Source organism: Diabrotica undecimpunctata, chromosome 3 (assembly GCF_040954645.1).
Source record: "Diabrotica undecimpunctata isolate CICGRU chromosome 3, icDiaUnde3, whole genome shotgun sequence".
In the NCBI taxonomy this organism is placed as follows: Eukaryota; Metazoa; Arthropoda; class Insecta; order Coleoptera; family Chrysomelidae; genus Diabrotica; species Diabrotica undecimpunctata.
The window spans coordinates 152,351,288-152,378,083 of NC_092805.1; the positions used below are offsets into that span (position 1 = coordinate 152,351,288).

At 35.1% G+C, this 26,796-nt stretch overlaps 1 protein-coding gene across 1 annotated transcript; it reads left to right on the plus strand.

The window, feature by feature from the left end:
• Positions 1-10,332: 10,332 nt before the first annotated feature.
• Positions 10,333-23,758, plus strand: LOC140437589 (uncharacterized). Its single transcript, XM_072527190.1, has 6 exons — positions 10,333-10,605; positions 18,121-18,183; positions 20,203-20,256; positions 20,466-20,519; positions 21,016-21,126; positions 23,583-23,758. The coding sequence occupies exons 1-6, from the start codon at positions 10,555-10,557 to the stop codon at positions 23,694-23,696; spliced, it is 447 nt and encodes a 148-aa protein (XP_072383291.1). The 5' UTR covers positions 10,333-10,554; the 3' UTR covers positions 23,697-23,758.
• The last annotated feature ends 3,038 nt before the right edge of the window (positions 23,759-26,796 follow it).

A 26,796-nucleotide genomic window follows, 5' to 3' on the forward strand; every position in this document is an offset into this window, starting at 1 on the left:
AAACTCTATACCACTCGAACAAATTCATTTCCACTGTGATAGGACAAGACAAAATTGAGATTGGAAATTGGGGCACTGGAACACAAACTTTGGAGCTCTGCTTCTTAAATAGACTGGAACAATGTGGGTATATTTCAAATCTTCACTTTAACTGTAACTATTAAATTAACAATTAACTGCCACAAATTTATTTTCCATAACGTAAGACGAAGAACAAAATTACAAATTCGACGTGAAATTGGGACAAACGCTAGAAGCAGCTATCTCTGACAACGCCTCAGCGAGAGTGATGTGTTTCTTAAAAATCATTCGCTTCCCAACTTAGTATAAACAAAAAACATATACAGTTCAATTCCTATTTCTTTCACGCACAAAAATCCCAAAGCGGCTTCGATTAAAAGAAATGCCGAGAAAATACACATCTGTGAAATAATAAACAATCTCTAAAAAGGTTTATTTTTGACCTCGGTGACGCCAAGATGAATTAAAAGAATTCGATGTTTTAATACGTACGAATAGGAAATGAAATACACTAACAATATTCTTTGGTGTTTTAGCAAATACGAGGGGATTTCAATACATACTGAGGAATTTGCAAATGCTACAAATATAGGAAATCACCAAGACCTGATGAAGTGCATGGTTAAACTTTAAGCTAATAGAGGCACACCAAATAACAGCTCTTATGAAGCTATTCAACAAGATTTGTATGAGGCTGATCACTTACCTGTTATTGAGGCTGATCAATATTCATTCTACTTCCCAAAAAACCAATGGTCAGCGGACCCTAAAAAAAGAACAGACTGCTTTGATTTTTGCATCATAAAATAAATATCTAAGACCTTTATGGACATAGTTCCAAGTTATGACCTATTGTCAGATCATTCACTAATTATTGCAATAATTAGTATTTGCGTAATTAACAAACAACTTACTCCAAAACTACATGGACATAGAATAGACTGGGGATACAATAAATATTCCACTAGAAATTAAAAAGCTCATTGCTAAAAAAAAAAAGAAGAGCAACTGCCAAATGGCAACAAAGTCGGCGTCCAGCTGATAAAACGTTTTACAATCGCTTAACTAATAAATTAAAAACAGAACTAAAAATCGCAATAGAGAATAATCAGTCAAAAAATACGCAACACTTAGTAGATACGACCATTCAATATGGACTAGTCAAATTATCCTTAAAATCTAAAACAATATCGCCGCCAGTATGAAAAATCGTAGACACACAGAACCAATAGACAAGAAGCGATAAAGAAAAATCAGAATTATTTGCTGAACATTATTTAGCAACTGTATTCCAACCACACAATAATGAAGAAGATCAAGAAATTATTAATTATTTAAATTCAGAACAACCATCTGTACAGCCAATAAGACTAATAACGCCAAAAAACTTTTATTTTTTGGCGTTGTTAAGAAGAAATCTTAATTATCAAAAAGTCACCAAGTATTGACCTAATAACACGAAAAATGCTAAAAGAATTCCCCAAAAAGGGTATAGTACTCCTTACATATATATGCAACGCAATATTAAGGTATAATTATTGGCTAAACAATCTAAAAATTACAGGAATACTGTAACCTATAAAATCAACTCCGCATCCACTCCATCTACCACCATTCTTAAGAATACTTACATCATCTTTGGAAAAACGACTATTTAGAACAAAATTAAATGGAGAAAAATCCAAAATGCATCTCATTAAGGAAGGAATTCAGCAAGGTAACGTCCTGGGACCTCTGTAATATTAATTATATACGTCTGATCTACCAACTTCAAATAACGTACCAATTGGCAGATTTACAGATGATACAGTAGTATTTAGAAGTCATGAACTAATCAACATAGCTACACAACAACTCTAAGACTACTTGAATGAGCTTAAAAACCAGCTGGAACAATGGCAACTTTTACTTTACGACGAGAAACACAACCAACCGTATATATTAACAATGAGGAAATATCCAGGACTAAAACAATCAAATATCTTGGGCTACACCTGGACTAAACCCTGTGTTGAAAGGAACATATCAGCAAAAAAAAAAAAAAAAAAAAAAAAATACAACTAACAGAAAAAGAAATCAATTGGTTAATTGGAAAAAACTCTAGCTGCGAATAAATAATAAAGTTTTAATTTATAAAACAGTTATCAAACTAATATGGACATATGTCATGAAACTGTGGAGCTGTAGTAGTAAATCCAATATTGCTATAATGGAAAGATGTCAATCAAAAATAATAAGAGCAATTATTGTTGATGCACCCAGATAGTAACCAACCAAAGAATCTATGACGATCTCAACATCTTAACAGTAAAACAAGTAATCCAGAAAAAGAAATCACAATACATTCAAAAAGTGAACACACACTCCAATCCAATAACTTCCACAATACCTCAACATCAAGTTATCAGTATCAACACACCAGTAACATTGACGTATGATTCTCTCAATGGAGGGGACCACACAATAATCAAGGGACAGGAAAACTCATTACATTAATTTATAAAATACATTTTTTATTCTGATTGTTTAATAGTTATAATAAAAAAAAAATTCCAAAGAGAGGGTTGGTATCAAATTGTCGTCTTCAACTCGTATTCGAAAAGATGAATATATTTTGAGTCAACTTTTCGATATAAGTCCTGTAAAATAGTTTGGCAACTAAAATATCCCATCATGTTGGTAAATATTTTTGCAATTACCATGATGTTTCAACATGTGAACCATTTCACAAGTTATCTTTAGTATTAGATAAAACAAATTAAAACAAATACTGCTGGTATAATTTTATTGCTAACCGCTTAAAAGAATAGCTGTGAAATAATGAATGTAGGAAGTAATTAAAAACAGATATAACCCGTATTAGACAAGACGAAAAGCTCCGGTTCGTTCGGAAAAATATTTTTTTGCATAATCACTTTCACGAGATACCCCAAAATAAGGTTCAAGAGGTCGCCTAGGTGAGAAGTTGTTAAAATTTTTTTTTAACAAATTTTAAAAATCAATTTTTTCGGACAGCGCAATTTTTTATTAATTTTTTGGATGATTCTGAACAAAATAGGTCTCTCTTATAATTATTACTGTAAACTTTATCGTTTTCAAGTTTTAGAGTTTCGATAAAGAAATTTGTTTATGTGTATTGTACCAATGTATGTACCATGTATTTTAGGCTTAGTTTCTTGAGAGTCTGAAGATGCTGTAAAAGTTTGTAAACAGCGAAACCGGTATCTCATTCTCTTTTACCAACTTTATTAAAAACCTATAACGGATTCCGAGTCGAATATTTCCCTAACATTCAGGAAACCTATAATTTGAACAAAATGAGAAGCGATGAAGCTTATCAGTTAGTAGATAATAGTATAACATATAAACAAGCTGTAGATTCTGATATTGGCAAAAACTCTGAGGCCGAAGATAAGCTGTTTAATTTTGCGTCTTCAAGATCAACCCGGTCCAGTAGATTATCAGGCTCGAGTAAAAATCAGTACACGCCCAATACTGATACCCACGCATCAGAATTAAATGCATCAAGTATGATTTTAAAACAAAATATTGATCCATATTCTTGAGATGACAGATTGGAAGATTCAAATTGCAATGTTAAAGATCAAAAATATATTCAAAAATTGCTAAAATCACAAAATTCCTCTAGTAGGGATAACGAAGAGCTAGAATAGAATGTAAAACTTAGACCAAAGAAAAACGCTTAGATTGTTTAAAATGGACGAAGAATTTCCAACTACAATATCTTGTTTGTAAAACCTTGGTATTTAAGCAGCCCTTTGGTATACAGCGTATTATTAAAACAAATAATATTCTTTATTGTCGAATTGTTTATGGACAATAACATCATGCATGATATTGTAGATAAGCAACTTATATTCATCACAGTGCTGAACTGAATTTATCAATGGACTAGCTAAAAGCATTCTTTGGTTTACTAATTTTGTTTGGGCACAACAGATTACCAACTATAAGACTGTAATAAATACTATTTACCCAGAATAGACTGTGAATTCACCATATCAATAATTTTTCCTATAAAGGGTTAGCAAGTTTCTTTACTCATTTGTTCATTTGTTATTTTGATGACCATCGCTGTTACTTTTTCCGTCAACTGATTTTCTGTTAAATTCTTCGTTGAATAAACTCTCAACATATTTTTACATCGCTTTTTGCCATCTTTTCGTAAGCTAGTATTTTAATATTTTCGTCTTGGGAACATCCAATATGATTAAAATATTTTGCTTCCTTTTCTCCACGTTTCGCTATTTTATACATAATATCCTTGTTTTACGTCTCTTGGTATCAAGTTGACCGTATAAATTTTTGTATGCTTCTCTTTAAGCCGTTGATACTGATATTTTCGCTTTCTTTTTTGATAACTTTATAGTTTTTATTCTTTAATACTGCTGAGACATATACATCCCAATAATAAATAAAAAAATACGGCATCGCTAAATGCGGCTCCAAAATATATTGGGATAGAATAATTCAGTAGCGTATAGTCTTTTCTTGAGTATAATATATACAAAGTGGTTATTTTCGGTCTCAGTCTACATCATACACTGGCTGATTGTAGTTTGCGCACGTGTTATTTATTCCTTGTATGTTTAGTAGTGAGTCGCCAGCCGCTAAACAGTAGAACAGTACGGATGTGGAGTAGAAGCGACACCTGAAGACCGCTGAGGAGCTGCAGCATTGAGTCGAAGCCGGACTTATCAGTCTGTGTCGTGAATGTAAGCACGGCAGAGCGGAGACTAGCGTAAGCAGCGGCCGAGGCCACTAGAGGCAAAAGCCTATGCCGAGACAAAGCTGAACCGGGGAGATTTGTATTAATCGAATCTTCACGGAGGCCAAAATCAAGGCATAGGCAAGTGAAAAAGTAAACGGGCTTAGCCCGTCGGGATACTCCCTATGCTACGATTGAGATGAGACTGTGAGGTGTAATATTTTAGAAATTACACCTGGCAGACACGGCCCCAAGGTCAAGGAGGTGAGAAATTCAAGCGGATCCCACTCTAGTTCTGCCTAGAATGTGAACTTTCGAGTAAAAGTACTGGGTGGAACCCAGAAGAAGTGCTGACAACGGGTCAGACGGTCAAAAAATAAGCTTTCCTCCAAAGGTTAGGTCTTCCACCCCACGCGAATATGGATCGCTCACGATCTCTACTTGGCCGAAAGGCCACTCCAAGCCCCAATGGTTATAGTTCGAGCTATAAACTCAACTATATCATCTATGATGCCTCCTAGAAGACCAGGACACAAATTACGAGATCTTCGGAGATCTCCCCACCGAGGTCATAGACGAAGGGGACTTCAAACGCCCCAAGACCAAGAAAAAACGAACAAAAGAGCGCGCGGAGGGAAACCGCGAAAAAGAAATGTACACTACGGACGACGACGTACCCCTCGAAAAACGAGCCACAACAAAAAGGATGAGACAGAGGAGCAGTGAGGACGAAAAGTTCGAACTGGCAAAGATGAAGACGATATTAAAAGAAAAGGACGCCGAAATAGCAGCATTAAAACATAAAATTGAAAAACTTCAGAATACGATAGAAACCTTGCAAAACACAATAATTGGCCACATTGACTTAAAGTTCCAAGAACTTAGCAATGGAAAAGAAAATACAAGACCCAAGAAGACAACAGAAACGGCCTCAAAGAGAGCAGCAAAGAAGATACCTAGGAAACCCAGACCAAAAAGGCGTCAAAACCGGAAAAGTCTACGGGAATAATCCCAAAGACAAAAGCAACCACAGAAAAGTCCACGGGAACAATCCCAAAAAAAAAAACAACCATAGAGAAGAAAAAAAGAGAACACCTACATAAGAAAAAGAACCCACAAACAACAAGAAGAAGGCCGTGAAGGAAGACTTTCCTCCACTAGCGACCCCTAGTGCAACAGCACCGGAGAGTCATCAGGAAAGAAATGCGCGCGCTACACCACGCCCTCCTACTCCATGCCAAGCACAAGCAATGAAAACCGAAGGAGAACCCACCACGAAATAAGATAAACCAACGTGGAAATCAAAGCCGCCTGTAATTAAATTACAGAGCGTTAGCCAGACAGGAGCAATACTAGATATTGCTCAGAAAAAGAAGGTGATAACGTCAAATAGACTATCGAGAAGCGGACAAGAAACCTTAATACAGACGAAAAGTCCAGAAGATTACAGGTCTATGGTGAAAATCATAGAGGAGTATAATCGAAAAACACATATACAGTGGATTACCTTCCCACTAGAGGAAGACATAACAGCTGGATTTAACAGAGTACATACCAGCTGCTATTCAATGACAAACAATTCACAGGAGCTGCCTTCCTAGATGTAAGCAAAGCTTTCGACAGAGTCTGGCATAAACGATTGATCTACAAAATGAGAAGACGAGTCACCTTTACTGTACACGATATACACAGCAGACATGCCTAGAACACCAGGTACACTACTAAGCATTTATGTTGATGACACATCGATAGCGGCCAAACACAGAAATATAGACATAGCGGTAAACAACTTACAAACAACGCCAGACGACATAGAACAATGAAGTTTAAAATGGAAAATCGCTATAAACTATGAAAAGACACAGGCTGTACTTTTCAGAAAGTGGTAGGAACAATCAGAAGAACAGGTAACTGTGCAAGACAATCCCATTGAGTGGAAAAGTGAAGCAAAATACCTCGAAGTAATCATGGACAAAGGCTTAACGTTTAGCAAACATGTAGAAGCTACATTACAAAAAGCCAACATGGCAAGAGCATCAATAAGAGGCCTAGCAGGAAGAAAAAGCAAACTTGGGCAGAAAACAAAAATAAGATTAATAAATAGTATAATTCTTCCTATGCTAACATATGCATCTCTCACATGGGGACACATATGCAATATATCTAAAAAGAAAATACAAGCGGAACATAGTAACAGCCTAAGAGAAGCAGTCAACGTACCGATATACGTAGCAGAAAGATTCCTCTTTAGAGAACTACAACAAATCAGAGTGACTGACACAATGAAAGAAAAAGCTAGGACAAAGTTCGAGGAGATAGAACCACACCAGCTACATACTGCGAGATATAATGAGGTACGACGCTAATACTAGAGAAAAAATCAACAATTACACCAGAGAGAAAACACTTCAAAAAACAACAACGCACAATGAAGATAGTTCGTAGCTCATAACCCTCGTGGACAATCGCAACGTACAGCGTGGGCCCAGTTAATTTTAAGTAGATAATTTAATATATTAATATGCACTAATTCTGATTTTATGCTGCAGGCATCCTACAAAAAAAATCCAAAAAACAACAAAAAACGGCTTCGGCCACCAAAAAAATATTAACAAAAACCATTAAAAACCCGGGCACGTAGGGCCCAACCACTTGAGCACCAAGTCGCCAAACTGAGCCCAGCTCAGAGCGCAGACTTGAGCTAGGCTCAGTCAGGACCTCCACATAAAGAGCATTGTGCCCCTATCGCGCATCAGAGTGCTGGTCTGGAGCATTGGGGGAAAGGGATGGTCTGGAGCATTTGAGTGCGGTGGAGTGACTCCTGTTTTTACTCGAGTTAATACACCTCTCTCCAATGAATTTTTACACCCGAACGTAATTCTTAGGGGTGAACATTTCTCACAGGCTGGGTTTAATTAAATTGCTTGCTTGCTTGCTTGTATGTTTACTAGATTTTTATTAGTTTCTTTCATTAATTATGTGAATTATTTGTACTCACGAGATTACTATCATAGAAAAGGTAAGTCAATATATTGTTTCAGCAAGTAAGTTTTTTGTATATGTGTGGAATATATGCCTTCTGGAATTTAAACATCCCAGCATTAATGAATTAGAGAATATATATTTATCCCAGCAGTGTTTTCAAGAATAACATAATTTATTGCGTTTCAAGATGAATCGCACACTTACGCAAAAAGAATTGAAATATATAGTCGAAAATTTATCTGATTTGCAGGAGCCATAAGATCCTTTCACGAAAGTAATGAAAGCGCGATTTAGACTATAAATGCTCTGATACCGACTCATTCGAAGAACCTGAAGTTAAACAAGTTAGCGACCCAGCTAAAGAGTAAGTGGACAATCGCTGATAATAATACTGAAGACAGTTGTCATTTAACTGACAATCTACAGCAACCACAAATTCTAGATCCAAGTTTCGATTGGACTAGAAATAATAACAACTTTGTCCCAAAGCATGTTATCTTCTCGCATAAAAAACCAATGCTTCAGATAAAATAAACAAATATTTAAAAATTATTTTAACATAAGAAAAGTCTTATAGGGCAAATAAGTCACTATACAAATCTACGCTTGAAAATATTGGGGGAACCAAAAAAGAGAAATATTCCTCAAATATCTCTAGGTAAAATCTTGTTTTAGGATATGTCTTTTTAATGTCCTATAATCAATTGTCAGCAATACTGGTCTAATCGAGAGTCTTTAGGCAATAGAGTCATAAAAGAAGCCTTATCCAAGAATCGGTGTGACTAGTTGTATCTAAGTTATATTTTAAGCAACCCAATAAATCAAAGATGCATTAAAAGTATATTATATAAAAGAAGTTTTTTCCTGGCTGAAGAAATCTTTACTAGCCACGAAAAGTGACTTTACCATTCAGTCGGTAGATGAATCTATGACTAAATTCAAGGGGTGATCTTCGCTAAAACAATATCTCCCCTTAAAACCGGTAAAAAAATGGTTAAAGTTTTGGAACAGTTGCGATTTCAACACTGGTTATGTATATATTGCAAACAACAACAGCGGAAAATAAACAGAAGGCACACTTGGTCAGCGAGTTGTACTAAAATTAGCTGAAACAATAACAAGCACTAATGTAGTGTTATGTTTCGACTGCTTTTTTACATTTCCTTTACTGCTAAATACAATAAAATATCCTTGTGTTTGAATATTAAGGTCAAACAGAAAAAATACACCAAACTTTGTAGACCGGTTAGAAGGAGGTGAATGCGAAATGTATAAATACAAAGAGGATATACATTGTATGTTTATCATTTACACTGAATCTTCAGACACTTAGACCTCCTAAGACGGATCCCTTATATCATCCGTATTACACGGACTAGACCCATAAGGATCTAGTAGTCGTCATTTTTGAAGCCCGGACTGCTCTGGGCTCCCATATCTGCTATAATCAGCAGAGGCTTAAAATCCAAGCTCTTCCTGCCATTCCGAGCATCTAATCATTTAGTGACCTTTTGACATTATAGAAAACCATAAGTTTCTTTAAGAACCCAGAACCCAGGATATGCCACCTCTGATATACCAGTGCCAAGCACTTCCAGAGAACATGTGAGAAGGTTTCCTCCCCCGCATTACACAGACGGCACCATGGACCATTCGCCAATTCAAGCAGATAAAGGTACCGCCGAATTTGATAGTGACTGGTAAGCATACTCACTACCAGAAAGCATCTTGAATCTTCTTAAGAAGAAGTTGAGCTGTAAAACTTTTAGATAGCCCCTCTATGTGGAGCCTAGCCTGTCTCATACCCCCACAGCTAGCTCAGGAATCCTGGAACATCCGCAGAAGAAGCTCACTGAGACTACCCCAACCAGTACTGAAGGGCACTCCACTCACAGGTACGGGTTCATGTTAAGCAGTACTAAACTGGTTTATTCTTATGTAATTTTCGAGTTTCTTCTATAGTCATTAAAATCGTGGTACTACGCCAACAGTTTAATATCAAGTAGCATATAAAAATCTTTTGTGTGAGTGTTCTTAGATGGTAAGTAAGTATATTTCTATCATACTTTAACAGTCCATTTGAATTCTTTTACTCAGCTAGAGAGACTCGGTTTTACAGTTTCTCTAATACTCTTTGATCTCTTTTTTTGGTGACAATAGGTGATGGTATATTTTCCTTAAATATTTCTGGAGTTTCTTTTCTGGTTCTAAACAATTACGTAAATGGTTCAAATATTATCTCTTTTATTTGTCCATATATGCAAACTTATTTTTTCTCCTTATTTTAAGAAATCTTCATATTTGTCTTTAGAGTCCGCAGAAATCAGTCTCATTCTTAAAGAGAAAACTTGCCAGTAGTGTCTTTTGTCTTCTTTACTAATGCTTTCATAAATGCTTAAATAATCCTTATCATATAGCATTAATGAGTTTGTATTTTGTAAGTCAATGGTTATAATCAATAACTAACATTCCTTGATAATTTCATTTACAAGAATATAAGGTTGTATGTATAGATAACTGAACACAAACAAAATTGTTATTATTTCTAGTTAACCTTAATGTTTTCGAAATGTTAACATTACAAGTATTTTTCTGATTTTGCGATTATTTCATTAAAAAATTACGGTACAGTCGATCGAAAAACCAATTTGGTTAACACTAGAAACAAATTTGTCAAGTATCCTTAACAATATTGTGAAACTGAGTGTACCAACGCTGATTACATGCCTTCATAGTGAGAGAATGAAACAAACTTTGTCATTGTTCTCTCAGTGCTTGGCTTGAATACAAAACATCACTAGATTAAACCAAAGCTAAAAATGGCAGCAAAGTTAGCCTTCTTCTTTACATTCTTCCTCGTAGCTGTATATGTAAGTATCTAATAATTTAATTTTGAATTTATATAAATACCTATTAACGTATTGTTTTTGTGATATTATATTATTAAACTATTTTTTTTTTAAATTGAAATTTTATAAATATACGTTCCAAAAAGTCGAAAAAGTTTAATGGTGCTATCATATCTTGTTAAAAACATTTTTAATTATTTTAATTCTTTATCTACCATCGAAAATTAAATTAAATTTAAATTTTTTTTCTTAATTCGTCTCTTGCCTTAGCATTTTTTATCAGATTTTTTTTTGATTTTCCTGTCCAACTCTTTTCACTTAATTTAAACTCAGTAATTCTTCGGTTTTTATTTTAACGTTCCCTGCTATCTTAAGCTGTGTTTTTCATTTTGGTGTTAAATACTAACAGTAGTTGTTACGTCCTCTTTTCTTACTGATTTCCCAAAATATCTCCCTAAATTGCCTCTCATACGTTTCGCCAAGATCCGTAAAACCTTTTTTTTTTCAAGAAGGTCAGTTAATTCGTGTTTCACTTTTACCATTATTGTGTTGTTCTTTTAGATATTTCATTCTCTTTATTTGTTATCACTTTAATTGGTAATTTTAGTATTGTGTTTAATAAATTAATTCCTCTGTAGTTCTTCGGTGCTGATTTGTCTCCCTTTTTGAAGAAAGGTACTTAGTAGGATGCTTGATCTCCGTTCTTGTGGTGTTCTATTTATTCTTTTTTGGATTAGTTTTAATAGGTGTGTGGTTCGATCTGATCCTCCGTACGTTAGGAGTTTGTTCGGTATTCTGTAGGGGGTTTTCTTTTTCATCACTTTCCTCTCCCCAAGTACTTCTTTATGTTATTATGTTATTTTTGTTTGAGTAAATTATGTCATTTTTGAGTTTTTCCAGCTTTCCTCGATGTTATCATTTTTTTATATATTATTCTCAGCAATCTTCTCTATTATTATTTTTCTACATAATTCTTCAGTGGATTGCGTATTTAGTCATTTGACTCTTATTGTTGTTTGTGTTGGTATTGATCTCTTGGGTGTGATGTATTTCATGATGATTCTTATTTTACATAAGACTAGGCTATGGTCGCTACCTACATCTGCTGAGTTGAGGCATCTTACGTAGCAAGCAAGCAATTTAAGTAAACCCAGCTTGTGAGACATGTTCACTTGTTCACCCCTAAGAATTACGTTCGGGTGTAACAATTCATTGAAGCGAGATGTATTAACTCAAGTTAAAAACAGGAGTCACTCCACCGAGCTCCAATGCTCCAGACCATCCCTTTTCCCCCTATAGCACTTTAAGGCACGATAGGGGCACAAATATTAGTCAGATGCTCTTCACGTGGGAGTCCCGGGTAATAGAACTCCATTCCTACTCCTAACTGGGTAGGATACATGGTTCCCTACGCAATTCAAATTCAGGACAGCGTGACTAGCGCTTTGTTCCTGATATTCTCTAGTGACCTGTCCGCGAATCTAAAATTGCTTGCTTGGGCCCCAAGTCTCCGCACCGGTCTACGTCCAGTCCGGTGACTTGTTGCTCAAGTGTTTGGGCCCTACTTGCTCGTTCTTTTTTGTTTTGTTTTTTAATTTTTTTGGGTGGCTTTCGCCTGATTTTTATATATTTTTTAAGTTTTTAGGCCGTTTTTTAATTATTTATATTATTATTGTACTATATAATCTACTTTATTGTAGGATGTCTTGATGAGGGTCCTTTTGTTGTTGATCAATCCTCACCTCTTGGGCCCCACACAGCGCGCCGATTAGCAGTGTTTTTCGACTTGTAGAGATACGAAATATCCTCTATTAGTATATTTGTCCTTGTCTCTAGGGTTTTTGTTTTCTCTCTGGTAGTTTACTTTGTTTTGATTACTTGTTTTGGTTTCTCTCATTCCTTTTTTGTTTAGTGGGGCTTCACTTTTCTTTGGTTCCTTAATTTATTCCACTATTTGTTGTTTAGGCCTCTTGCGTTTCAGGCATCTTACGTCGATTATTTTTAAACAATATATATCTATGTTGGTTATGACATAATTTAACATAAATCTTTGTCCACAGGTGTTATTCAATGTATATTTGTGTTAATCTTTCTGGTCAAAAAATTAGTGGTTTATTCTAACTTCGTTATTCTTGCAGAAGTATTAATAGTTCTCCATTTTTAAACTTAACGTTTTCGTTAATGTTTTTGCTTAATTCTGAGTATTACTTGGTTGCCTATTCGAGCATTAAAATCTTACAGTATTGTTATGCTCCCGTTGACTTGTTCTACTACTTGTTGTAATAAGTCATAAAATGTTCCCTTTTCTCCAAGGTTTTTTATTTTTTGGGCCGTACACTCCAATGATGTTCAGGCCTTTCTTCTCCATTTTTATTTTTGTTGTTACAATCCTTTCTAATACGTATTGACAGTCTTTAATTTGATTTTGGTACATATCTCTGGTGTACTAGCATCGCTACATCCTTGGCCCTGCTTTCCTTTGCAACTCCACTATAGATTATTATATCCAAACTAATTTTGATTGTCTTTTTCCTTACTTTTATGTTTCCTGTAAAGCAGACAAGTCTATTCCTTTCTCTTTTAGCACTTCGCTTATTTTTTGGTCTCCTGTGTTAACACATCTAATGTTCCATGTACTTACTCTCATCTGAGTTTTGAATATTTCCTCTTATTCTTGTAGTTTACCGTGCCAATCACCCTCCACATTTTTTCCGGGCTTGGGACCGACTGCGGCAGATACACTTCGAAATTACCACAGACAGTGCTGTCCAACTCTTGGTTTTACAGCCAATTTTCAGACAATTCGCTATCCCTAATGTGCCCCTAAATATAAATATTTAGGAATGTGGCTAACCGAAGTTGGAGATAAAACAAAAGAAATCAGATCTAGAATAGATATGGCAAGAAACACGTTCATAAAATTAGAGAACTTACTTTGCAACGGTAACCTTAATCTAGAGATCCGCACAATAATGCTACGTTGTTACGTTTTTTCTACTTTACTGTACGGCATGAAAGCGTGGACAATAAAACAGTCTGAAATCAAAAAGTTAAACTCCTTTGAGATGTGGTGCTACAGAAGAATCCACAGAATATCGTGGACGGAAAAAATAACTAATATAGAGGTGTTACAAAGAATGAAAAAAGAATGTGAAGTCATAAAAACTGTTAAAATTAGAAAGATTCAATATCTGGGTCATATAATGAGGGGCGAGAAGTACGTATTACTTAGGTTAATTATGCAAGGAAAGATACAAGGGAAGAGAAACCCAGGACGACGCAAAATATCCTGGCTAAGAAATTTAAGAGAGTGGTTCGGTTGCAGCTCATTAGAATTATTCAGAAGCGCGACCAATAAAATTAAAATAGCGATGATGATTTCCAACCTCCAATAGGAGAAGGAACCTGAAGAAGAAGAATGTGCCTTCGAGCACATAGCTAAATGTTTGCTTACATTGTGATATTTTTTGTTGAACTCTTTGTTAGTCTCTATTCATCTTCTTCTTCAGGTTCCGTCTTCTATCGGAGGTTGGAAATCATCAACGATATTTTAATTTTATTGGCCGCGCTTCTGAATAATATATATATTCTGAATAATTCTGACTAATAGTCTCTATTACTGCACTTTAACTCAAAATGGCACTGTTTAAATTAAAGGTATTCCGTTTTTAAGATATCGTCATGGTCTTCATCCATTTCTTCTTTTTATGCCTATATTATATTTTAATATTGGGATTTTCTTTGCACCTCTTACTAGATAAAGTACTGTTACAATATAGAATATAATTCTATTAAGAATATTGTATTAGTATAAATTAGCAATATTTTGATTTTTTATTTAAAGAATATTTCGTAATATCATTCATTGGCAATCTAATGCGTATTAAGTTTTTTTGGATCCTTCTTGATTGGGGTCAACACATGTATTTATGTAGATAAATTTCATTATAGTTTAATTTATAGTTCGTTAAAGTTTTTATCAGGTCCTTTTTTAAATAATATTAATTCTAATTATTATCGTGTACCAAGAATTATTCTGTTAGTTTTACGTTGCTTTTATTATTCAAATAATTAGATTATTCTAATTAAAACTTATATATACGATAATATGATATGTTTCCATTAAGCAAATAATTCCACCCCGTAACAGATATACTGAAAGGTTTTTTAAATATAACTGTGCTGTGGACTTCGCGTAAAGCTCCTGACGTAAAATCCGTTCTGCCAGGTTTAAGTCTGATGCCTGAGAATTGATGCCTGGTATATCAACAGATGAAATAAGAAACGCACTGAAAAAAATTAAAAGAAATAAAGCTCCGAGAGAACATAATATAGTTATAGACGTCATCAAGATTGGAGGAGACAGACTTTTAGAGAGTATAAAGGAACTGTTTATTTTATATTTGGACCAAAATAAAACACCTACAAGATGTCACAGTAAACTTACAATTTTATTATACCAAAAGGGCTATCCAACAAACCTCGAGAATTACCGACCCTGTTAAACCACCTCTACAAGTTATTCACAAGAAAAATAGCAAATGGACTATAAACACAATTAGATGTTTACCAACCTAGCGACCAGGTAGGTTTTAGAAAAAAATTCGGCTCTAACCGCCACCTCCACTGCATAAAAGGGATTACAGAAACATTCATCGAATAAAATTGACCATGTGTCTTGGATGTAGTATACTTGTGCAAAGCATTAGATATGATAGAAATTAACAGAGTAATGATAGTGTTAAAAGAAAGTTATATAGATTATCGCTACTCCAAACTGATTAAAAACATATACAATAATGCACCATGACCGCAAAATTACCCAGAGATACATAAAAATCCAAAGAGGAATCAGACAAGGAGACAAGTTATCTCCCAAACAATTTATGGCAGTTCTGGAACATGCTTTTAAACAGGTGGATTGAACATGCCAAATTATTTGAAAAAGAAGACGTTCGCACAATGTGCGCACTAGTGACTTACGTCGCCCAAACTCTTTTCTTAACCCAAGTCATAGCAAACAGACTCAAAAAAGAATGGAACGGTCGTTAATTGGACGTGTAGCCTATTTGCGGGAAGCAAAGTAATTGAGACACACTTTAAACTACTTAAGTGGTTTATTAAGAACAAACTACATACTAAAACAAATAAGAACACAATAAGTTCTTTTTTTTGAGTTAAATCATATTCTGACGGGAGCTGTCTTCTGTTTTCTTGCCGGCCTCTCTATCGGTGGCGACGTTACCTCATTTAACAGAAAAGTTAATCCATCTGTGGAAGGCGGTTAAGTGTCAATCCGTCAGACGGCTTTCTTCCAGTGAGGATCTTGGTGGTTTCGAACGGCTTTGTTGACTTGTTTTGCTCAGCAGACGGTTGGTATATACATGTTCTTCCTATACCTGTTAGAACGCTGGAATATACGCTGGTTTGAGTCGGTCCATGGAAATTTTTTGAGGAACATTTTGTTGATCTACTGTGAGAAACTTGTCACTACGTTCTAAACGTGCCGGTAAAGGGTGGTGTAAATGGAGGTTTGACCTTATCGGTCCAAATAAATACATGAGTCGTGGTCTGCAGATGCAGATGGACAAAGGCTGTGCGAGCTGAATGGTTATTTGTTGGTACAGACCGCAATGCTGTCATGGTCGCACACAGTTGTTGGACAAAACTATGTTCGTCGAGTAAGGAACACTAGGGTACCATACACTAACTCGGAAAATGGCACGAAATGTACTGCATGAAAGTATTTCGAAGACTCAGCATGACCAAAGGGAGGGCTTGAACTCACAATGCTTTATCAGCGGAGATGAGCGCAGCTTTGAGTGTTCGGTGAAAACGTTCAATACATCCGTTTGACTTTGAGTGGTAGGCATTGGTTTGGTCTTAATATAAGCATTATATTAAGCTGGCGAAACTACTGACTCTCAAATTGTCTACCTCTGTATGTACTTATGGTCGCTGGCACACCGGAATATACACCTCTAGAAGCTTATGTGCGACTACTTCGGTTGTGATCTCTACGATAGGTACGACCTCTGGCCATCTCGTAAAGCGATCGATTATAGTAAGCAAGTTTCAAAAGCTGTAACTTGCTGGAAGTAGGTTTTAGGTCGCCCAGAGTGAGCTCCATCAACCTGTTGATCTTTTCATTTGGGCGGATGCCATGTCTGTCGAGACGCCGGGCTGTTAATTATTCATAGACGTTGCCGTTAGTTGGATTTCTAACTATGTCTGCTACTTCTAACAATATATCACTGTTTAAGCTAGCTACTGTGTGGTCAAGCTTACAGATATCTGAGGTGCTTTTTGCTTATCGAAATTAAGCTTATAGTTAGCGAAACCATAGCTCTTACTTGGCACTCCTACTGTTGATTTGATGCCTATTCTTTCAATTACAGTATGTTCATCTTATTTACTATTCATAATGGAGTGACTTGGTGCTGAATTATCGGACTCCGTCATTATGTCGTCATTATCCGTGTGATACGTATTTTGATTATATATATACCTACTCGCAGAGGTTCTAAAAGGGTAAATTCGATATGGCACTTTAGATTTGAATGGTTTTCAGAGTCACCAATCAGGCCTATTTGCGGAAAGCAAAGTAATCAAGGCACACTTGAAACTAATTTAATGGTTTATTAACAAGAAACTACATACTAAAACAAGTAAAAAAACAATAACAGTTCTTTGAGTTGAATGGTATTCTGACGGGTATTAGCCGGCTGACTGTCTTCTTCTGTTTTCTTGGCAGCCTGTCTTTCAGCGCAGATGTTCTCTTGCTTCAACAGCACAGTTACCCATGTGTGGCAGGTGGTTAAGTGTTTATCCGCTACAGACTGATAATCAGAGACAGGGTTTAGACACGGGGCAATAAAAAAAAAGGACAGCGTCACATGACAGACAGATGTCATAAAGCGCATAGTATGGCTAAAGTGGAATTGAACGGGTCATGTGGCCAGAACGAATGACGAGCGGTGGACTCAAAAATTACAGTGAGGAGGCCACGAGAAGACAGAAGAAACAGAGGTAGACAACCTACACGATGGAGAAACGACGTCAAAAGAACCGCAGGTAATTAGGTGCAAGAGCTCAGGACCGACAAAACTAAAAGAAATTAGGGGCGGCCTATGCTCAATTTTGAATAAAGAAGGCTGGTTGGTGTAGACTGGTAACAAACCGACGTGAAAGCCTCATTTTATATTGAACTTAGTTCTTTTTCACTATTAAATTATTTTGTCCACTAACATTTCATATTTTTTTATCTCGTACTTATGGATGCTTTAACAAACCGTTTTAATTGAAAAAAATTCGCTGTATGTCGAGAACCTGGTTATACTGGAAATTTATGATATATTTCTAGTACCTATATTATAAAAATAAAAATATTTATAAAATTATCCTAGGTTTTTCTGACCTGTGTTTGAGAAAGTAAACTCACTGACACACTGACTTCAAGTTATTGTTTTATATCTTTATGTTATTTTAATTGTAAAAATATTTATTAGGTAGATAACAACAAATAAATTTTTACAGATTACTGAGGCTGTAAATGTTCGCAACAAAACTGAAGCTGCCGTTAAGGAAGCCACTGAAACTGTAGATACTTAATACATATTTCTAGACTGCTTGTCTATATCAATCATATTTCTTGAAAATTTCTTTTCTGTTTCTTTTACTTTTGCTTTATTTTAAGGTGCAAATGTTTAATTTTATAAGAATCTTAAAAGTATCGGTTATACAATAGTTCATTCTACTGAATTTATACTAAACTTCTGTTTCTCCTGTCATCTAAAATGGTTAATATTTATTTATAACCAAAAAAACTTGTACAGGGCAGAAAAGACATTCAAGTATTAAATGAATAAAGCTAATTTGCATAGAAACGAATGCAACCTTTGAAAGCAAAGACAGATTATCATGTATTATTAATGAATATACAAAGTTCATTAATTCAAGATTTCCAAAATGCACTCACAAATCCTGATTTACAGTACCAGATTTATTTGGTATTTTATAATTAAATAACTCAAAACTCTGGCTTAAGTGTAGCTAAAATCAGATATAGGTGTATTCAATAGCCGATATTTTGAAATTTCGCGAGTTTGGAGAGTTCAATCGTCAATTTTTTTATTATGTTGGTATATATGCTCCTAAATTAAAAATGCACAGAAATGGTTATAAACGATCGCCTAATCTTAATTAGAGAAGTCGCTGATGAAGTTCGCATATCAATTGGCTCATTGGCGATGACATTTTTTCAAACGTTTTGGGTATAAAATGCGTGTAAATAAAAGTTATTCCAAAATTGTTGAATTTTGAACAAAAACAGTGGCGAATGGAAGTTGCTCAGGAGTCACTAAATGACATAAACGACGACCCAGATTTAATCAAAAGGGTTAGAACAGATGATGAAATATGGATTTATAGATGTGTCGTCGAAACGATCGAGGCATCCTGGTTCTCCAAGACCAAAAAAGCTCGACAAAGCAGTCAAACCTGAAGGTTATACTCATTGTGATTTTAATGGTATAGTAAAACTTGAATTTTTACCACTAGGTCAAACGGTCAATAAAGAGTAGTCCTTACAAGTTCAACGCCGGTTGCGTGAAGCAATCTAAAAAAACGACGGATTTGTGGAAAAACAACTCGTGGTTTTTGCATCACGATAATACACCAGCTCACACTTTATTGCTTGTTCGTGAATTTTTGAAAAAAAAATACTCTAATGATGCCTCAGCCTCCATATTTACCAGACATGGCTCCGTGTGACTTTTTCTAAAAATAAAAAAAACTTTAAAGGACCTTCGTTTCAAGCATAGATGACATAAAAAGACCATCGCTGACAGAATTAAAGGTTATCCCAAAGATCGAGTTTGAGAAGTGTTTTAAGGATTAGCAGAAGCGTTGGCACAAGTGCATAATAGCTGATTGGTACTATTTTAGAGGAGACAACAATAATATTTTTTTCAAAAAACGAAAATTCGGAGCATATTTGAACACAGCTACTCGCTACACTACTGACGAAGAAGTGAATACTCAGCAGTTATTCAGCCAAAGCCTTCGAAAAAGAAAACACAGTTTGACCATGATTCACAATGTGGCTTTTGACAATGCCTTAAACACGAAATTGTAAATGTTTGCATCTCTTCTAACAGAGACCGTTTTATTGAAAATAACCGCTAGAACAAGGTGCTTTCTTCTAATTTGTAGTTTGTAGTGTATTTGTGTGCGTAGTTATTATGAATGTTGTGATTCTTGTAAGGATCGTTTTGCTCATTCTTATACGTTTCGATAGCTAGCATATTTGGTGTTTCACGTACCGACTTGAAAAAGTTTATTTTTGATAATTTTTTGACTATATAATAGATATTAGATATTAACATATCCCTTTTACAAGATAGTAAGCTCCTATATTCGTTTATAAAAGCCGATAAAATATTACACTTAAAAAACTAAAAGACTAAAAATATTTGAATCATTTATTTCATATTTTTTTATAATCTTCCATCTTTTTTCTTCTGTTCATTTCCCTTCAGCATGAATTAGCAACAAAATCAATAATCACTTCTACTTAAGATATCTCTAATATCAAATTATATTAACAAACTTCCACAGGTACATATCCACACAGCTGACATTAAAAACCAAACTGAAAATGCAGCAAAAGAAGTAAGATATAGAAACCTTATTAAGCCTGAAGCTTATGACCATTTATAATTTCTGTTTAACTGATAACAATAACGTAGTCGAATCGTTTTATGTTCTTCCAGCGTTTTCCTTTCTGTTCGTATCTATTCTGCATGAACCAGCAATGCAATAAATAATTACTTTTATTTGAGATATCTCCGATATGAAATTATATTAATAAATTTCTACAGGTTCATGTCCACGCTGTTGAGATTAAAAATCAAACTGAACAAGCAGCAAAAGAAGTAAGATATAGGGAATGCGTTATTAAGTATGCAGCTTATAGCTCTTTACATTCTCTGCTTTACGTATAAGAACAACATATTCAAGATCTTTCTTGAACATATTCAACATATTCAAAAGCTTTCTTTCCCAAACTTCATGTTCATAATTGAACACATTGTCTTGAATATCTCTTTTAGATAACATTTTCAATTGCTTATATTTGTTGACAATTTTTGTAGCGTTTCTTGAGTATATACCATCCAATTAAACATGCTGTGTTATTTATACATATACCTTTATCTTATTCTAAAATAAGTAAGTATTTGAGGCATGGATGCATGATTGACCTACACTATATATTGCGTTTGTCTATCATTCTTGCGCTAAGAATACTGCACAGATCGAGACTGTTAGCTTATGTATATTGTGCCTGTAAATATAACTTTCTGTCTAGGTACAAATCTTACTGTATTGCGTAGTATTATAACTGTTAAGTATTTCTTCTTATTTTTACAGATTGCACAAGCTGCTGAAATCCCTAAGAATGAACAAACTGCAGAACAAACCATCGATGGCACCATAGACAAATTGAAAGCTGGCTTTGAAGAATTCGTAGACAAAGTTGCAGTAAGTATTATATATACATATATACCATTTTAATTAAGATCTCAGGGATATTTAAGCGTCTAGCAAAAACACGAGTTTCCAAATAATGTATTGAAAAATGTAAAAAAGGTGTAGAAATTACTTACGTTACTCTACGCCTTCCAGATTAAACAATTAAGGCTTGTACATCCAGAAAAGAACGATCTGAATGGTCGTCTCAGTTGCGTGTGTATAGGAAATTGCGTAGACTGCAATGTTTTTTCAATAGAGGACAACTAAGTAGATGTGTCGAATATTTTACCGGCTTACATTTACACAGGGTATCAGAGTCAGCACTTAATTTTACACTTACACACTTCGACCCGCAGAAAATTGAGAGTCCACCACACAGGCTAAGGAAGATGGCTACAACATTTTCTCTTGATACCCAGATCTGTTCATCAGGTCAGAAAGCTTTTTGTCGATTTGAGTTTTCGTTGCAGCAAGCTGGTAATCGTGGAATTGATGTTGCAAATCTTGATTTTGGTTCTTTCGTTACACATCTGTAGATACTTCTTTGTGGATATCAGGTGAAGTAATACCTACGATAGGGTAGAGCTTATGTATAGATGTGGTTCTCAAAGATCAACTGATGATCCTTTCTGACGTATTGAATGCTACATCTACGTATCAGAAAAAGGAGATAAGAGGGAATGCCAGAATTACAGACCAATTACATTGCTTAATGTAATTAACAAAATCCTTTCTGGCATTATCTATACTAGATTGTCAGAATACTCCGAAAATATAATTGGTGATTATCAAAATGAATTTAGACCTAATAGACCCACTACAGACAACATATTCATACTTAGAACAATACAAGAGAAAGCTTATGAATATAACATAGAACTATATAATATGTATATAGACTTTAAACAAGCTGTTGATAATGTGAAATGACAAAATGCTGGAAGACATCCGAAATCTAGGTATACCAAAAAAATATATCAGCCTCATAAAAATGACATTGCAGGGTTCAAAAGCCGTAGTTAGAGTAGATGGAGAACTGTCTCCCCTGCTTGACATCAATATGGAGGTGAGACAGGGAGACGCACTTTCAACCATGCAGTTCAACCTAGTTCTTGAAGCAGTCATCAGAAAAACTAATGTAACCGGCCATATAAACACCAAAGTACAAATGACTGCATATCCAGACAATGTCGCCATTATTAGTAGAAGCAAGATACGACTAATGGAAATGTTCAAGAAAATTAATCCTGAAGAAGAAAAACGAGGGTTTAAAATAAACGAAACAAAAACTAAGTACATGACCATCAAAAGAATATCTGAGAATGAAAATAATATAACAATAGACACCTACACTAATAAACGTGTGGATGCCTTCACATATCTGAGCACAGAAATCAATCAGAAGAATTCCGTAAGTAGTGAAATTAATGCACGTATTTCAAGTGGAAACCGTACATACTATGCTAATAAAATATTGATGACACCGAAATTATTAGACAAAAGAACCAAAACGACTATCTACAGAACTTTGATTAGACCCGTAATAACCTATAGTTGTGAAACCTGGGCAATGACGAAAAAAGAATAAGCTCAACTGAGAAAATTCAAGAGAAAGCTACTGAGAAAAGTATATGGCCCGGTGTAAGAGGAAGACGGTACATCGAGAATCAGGAGAAACGACGGGGTTAATGAACTGAATGAAGAGTATGGCATTGTAAGATTTGTCAAAATCTTACAATGTCAAAATTTGTTAAAGTCAAAGACTGTCATGGCTGGGACGAGATGGTTGGATGGGATGACGTGTAAGACGACCTGAAAACCATTAATATAAGAAAATGAAGACGTAGGGCCCAAGAGAGATCTGAATGGAAGGACATAGCCAGACAGGCAAATACCCATCCAGGGTTATGATGCCAAAAGAAGAAGAACAAGAAGTAGAAGAAGAAGAAGAAGAAGAAGAAGAAGAAGAAGAAGGAGAACATCTACGTGTCTAGCGTGTACTGATGCTTCCCATACTGGCATATTAAGCAGCAAAAATACAGCGTGTTAGCGTCCACGTTCTAAGAGTGGAAGGATGTGCGTCCTAGTTTTGGTTAGTGAAAATATAAAAAATATTGAGAAAGAGAAATCTTAAACAGAAGATGCGTATTGACCACCCTGTAATGGTACCAAAATATCTTATATGAGGTAAAAGATAAAACACGTCTTTAAAAAATTTAATGATTGTCACTTTGTAATTAGCACAAACTTTAATATATCTAGTCCATTTACCATCACCACTGATACTAGAGATGTTTCAAAACTAGAAGTAGGAAAATATCTTATAAAATCTCCTCCTATCAAAAGCTTGAAAAGCTTTAGTTAGTTACCAATTAGCTATGTGCTTTATTTTTATTTTTATTTTTATTTTATATTATAATATTATTTTCATAATTTTAAACATTAACATATCTTAAAAATTTTAGAACAATGACATTGTTAAGAAAACTGCACAAGGAATAAAAGATCTTGGAGAGACCCTTCAACAAAAAGGAAAAGAAGCTATTGACAAGCTGACAGCTGAAACGAAAACAAGATAGATCGTAGCATAATAAGCTATATTTTATAAAAAATATTTAAATTAAATGTTTATTTATACGTATTTTTTAATTTGTTTTTGTCGACTCCGCTATAATCAAGCTTTTTCTCGTCATATATGTGATTGGGACAATTCTTGAATTGCTATCTGGATACTTCGGTAAAAAGTGTCGTTAGAAATGTGGTCCTCCTCCTCCTTTATCCTTTATCCTTCGTAAGGATGTGGTGACGTTATGGTATTTGACGAATGGTTGCTATCCATTCTTCTCTCTTCTGTGTGCGATGTGCTGCCTCAGACAGAGAGTAAACGGTAGCGCACTTTATTTGGTCGGACCATCGGAGTGGCGATCTTCCTCGAGTTCTTTTACCATCTACTTTGCCTTCAACCACCAACCTCTCCATGCCTTCCATTCTTCTGGTAATGTGTCCAAAGTACTTCAATATATTTTGGTTGATGATGGTGGTAAGCCTAGTATTGATGTCGAGTTCTGTCAATATTGAGACATTTGTGCGATATGCTGTCCAGGGTATGCGCATCATTCTACGATATACCCATATTTCAAAGGCCATTATACGTCGTGAGTCGGACTTTTTAATGGTCCAAGTTTCTGACATATAGGTAGCGGTAGGAAAGATAAGCGTCCGTACTAGGCGCAGTTTCGTGTTTCTGGTTATGTCAGTATCTTTCAAGATTTTTTTAGTAAGTTTGACCGTTGCTGATCTGGCCATTGTAAGGGCGTCGACGTATCTCTTCTTAGCATCCACCATTGTTTGTGATAACAGAACCTAAGTAATTGAAACGGCTTACCACTTCAAACCCCGCTACGTTTCGTATTTCCGGCTGGTTATTTTTAATTCGGTAGATTATCATCATTACCTTGGTCTGCTGTACATTAATTTTAAGTCCATCTTCACGACTAATAGTATCTAGTCTGTTCATGACGTATTCAAGGTCATTTGTTGATGATGCTGGTACTAAAGTGTCGTCAGCATAGCGGAGATTGCTGATTTTTCGGCCTCCGACTGATATTTCTCCTTGCCATCCGTCGAATACAATGTGTGTTTGCTGTATCAATTGAATAACGTGGGAGAGATAATACATCCTTGACGAACATCGGCTTTTAGTTTAAAATTATCGGAGTATAATATGTTGTTGACTCTTACGTTTGCTGTGTTGTTAATATACAGTTATTTCAGTAGATATATTAGATGTTCGGGGGTACCCATTTCTCTTAGTATTCCCCACATTTTATGCCACTTTACATTATCGAACGCTTTCGAGTAGTCGACGAAGCACAAATATGTTTCTAGATTAAATTCTCTAGATTTTTCTATAATTTGTCTGAGATAGCAAATTTGTTCTCGTGTGCCTCTTTCAGGGACAAATCCACATTGTTCTTGTGGGATCTGTGGTAGAAGTATTGAGTTTAATCTCTCGTTAATTATAGTTAGCAGAACTTTAATTGCGTGGGAGATCGGGGCTATAGTGCGGCAGTTATTACAATTGGTGAGCCTTTCTTATAAATAGGTATGAAATTGAGCTTACAGCAATCACCTGGCCATTGTCCTGTGTTCCAGATTTCATTACACAGTTTAAACTTTACTTCAATTCCTATATCACCCATTTCTTTAAGTGCTTCCGCCGTGATTCCGTCTTTTCCTTGAGATTTTACAGTTTTTAATTTTTTTTATTGCGGTTTCTATTTCCGATTTTTAAATATGTGGTTCCTTTTCGTCATTTATTTCTTCTGGATTCACGTCTTCATGGTCACTATGAAACAGCATTTCACAATATTGTTTCCATGTCGCTGCTATGCCCTCTAGATTGGTAATGATCGTACTCAAGTTATCTTTACTTATCTGCGTTTGTGGTTTGAACTTTTTAGTTAAGTATTTTACGTGAAATGTGGTAAGTATATTACTTAAAAAGTCAGTTGCATTCAAAATCGTGCTCAAGTTATATTTACTTATCTGCGTTTGTGGTTTGAACTTTTTAGTTAAGTATTTTACGTGAAATGTGGTAAGTATATTACTTAAAAAGTCAGTTGCATTCAAAAGTTGAAATTTTAAAAATGTTAGCGTATGCTTTAGTTGTAAAAGTATTGTGAAAGTCTTCTTAGTATTCTGACAAATCCGTATCAAAATTTTGTATTAGGATTATTTTTCTGATCGGGATGATTACCCTTGAAGGAAAAATCTTACAGTCTTAAAATTTGATACGTAAGTTCGTCTTTGACCCATATAGAACCCTATTAAATTAAGAGTAATTATAATAATACAATACAAGAACAACAAAATAACAAAATTAGGTCAATGCGCTTCTTATTCTCGCTTTGGATGACAGGGGTCACTGGTTCAAATTGCTATTAAGCCCACTTGTTTTGTGTTCTATCGGATTCTTCCACACTCCCTTATTTTGAATTTAACATATAATTTTTAACTATTTATTTTTCTTTTACATAGGCAAAACAAATGCTTTGCTTTCGATGTCGCATTTCGGCACATAGTTTTCAAATTTTATAGCACTTTAGTCAAGCATTTTAGTTCAAACCTAGTAAAACCAAAAAAAAAAGATACAAAGATATATGGGAAACTATTCAAAACATTGTTTCGCCATTATTTGTAGAAGTCAGATAGGTAGTATAGGGCAGTTGTATGTACTGACAATGGGACGTAGAGGAATATCGGGTTTGTGAATTTTGGGTAGGCCATATATTCGAGGTGTTCTGGAAGACTTTTCACGAGGAATTAGAGATTGTTTTATGTCAACAGGAAGAGAGGTTTTGTTGATAATGGCTTTTGTTGTTTCCTTCAGATAAATTGTTGGATTATTAGGAATTGGTCTGTAATGTTAGTAGCAAGAAAAAGTGTTGAGGAGGATGACGGTGGCATTGCCTTTATCAGCGGAAATAATAACTAGATTTGGATTTGACTTAAGTTCTTTCAGGGCTTTTTTCTCGGATTGGCTAATGTTCGGTGTAGGAGGCTTTGAGTTTCTAAGAACTTTAAACTCTAGCGATATCTTGTCTAGTTATTTTAGCATCTTCGGTAGGTTAACTGGAAAGGGCTTCTTCAATTTGACAGTTGGTTGTCTCAATTGGA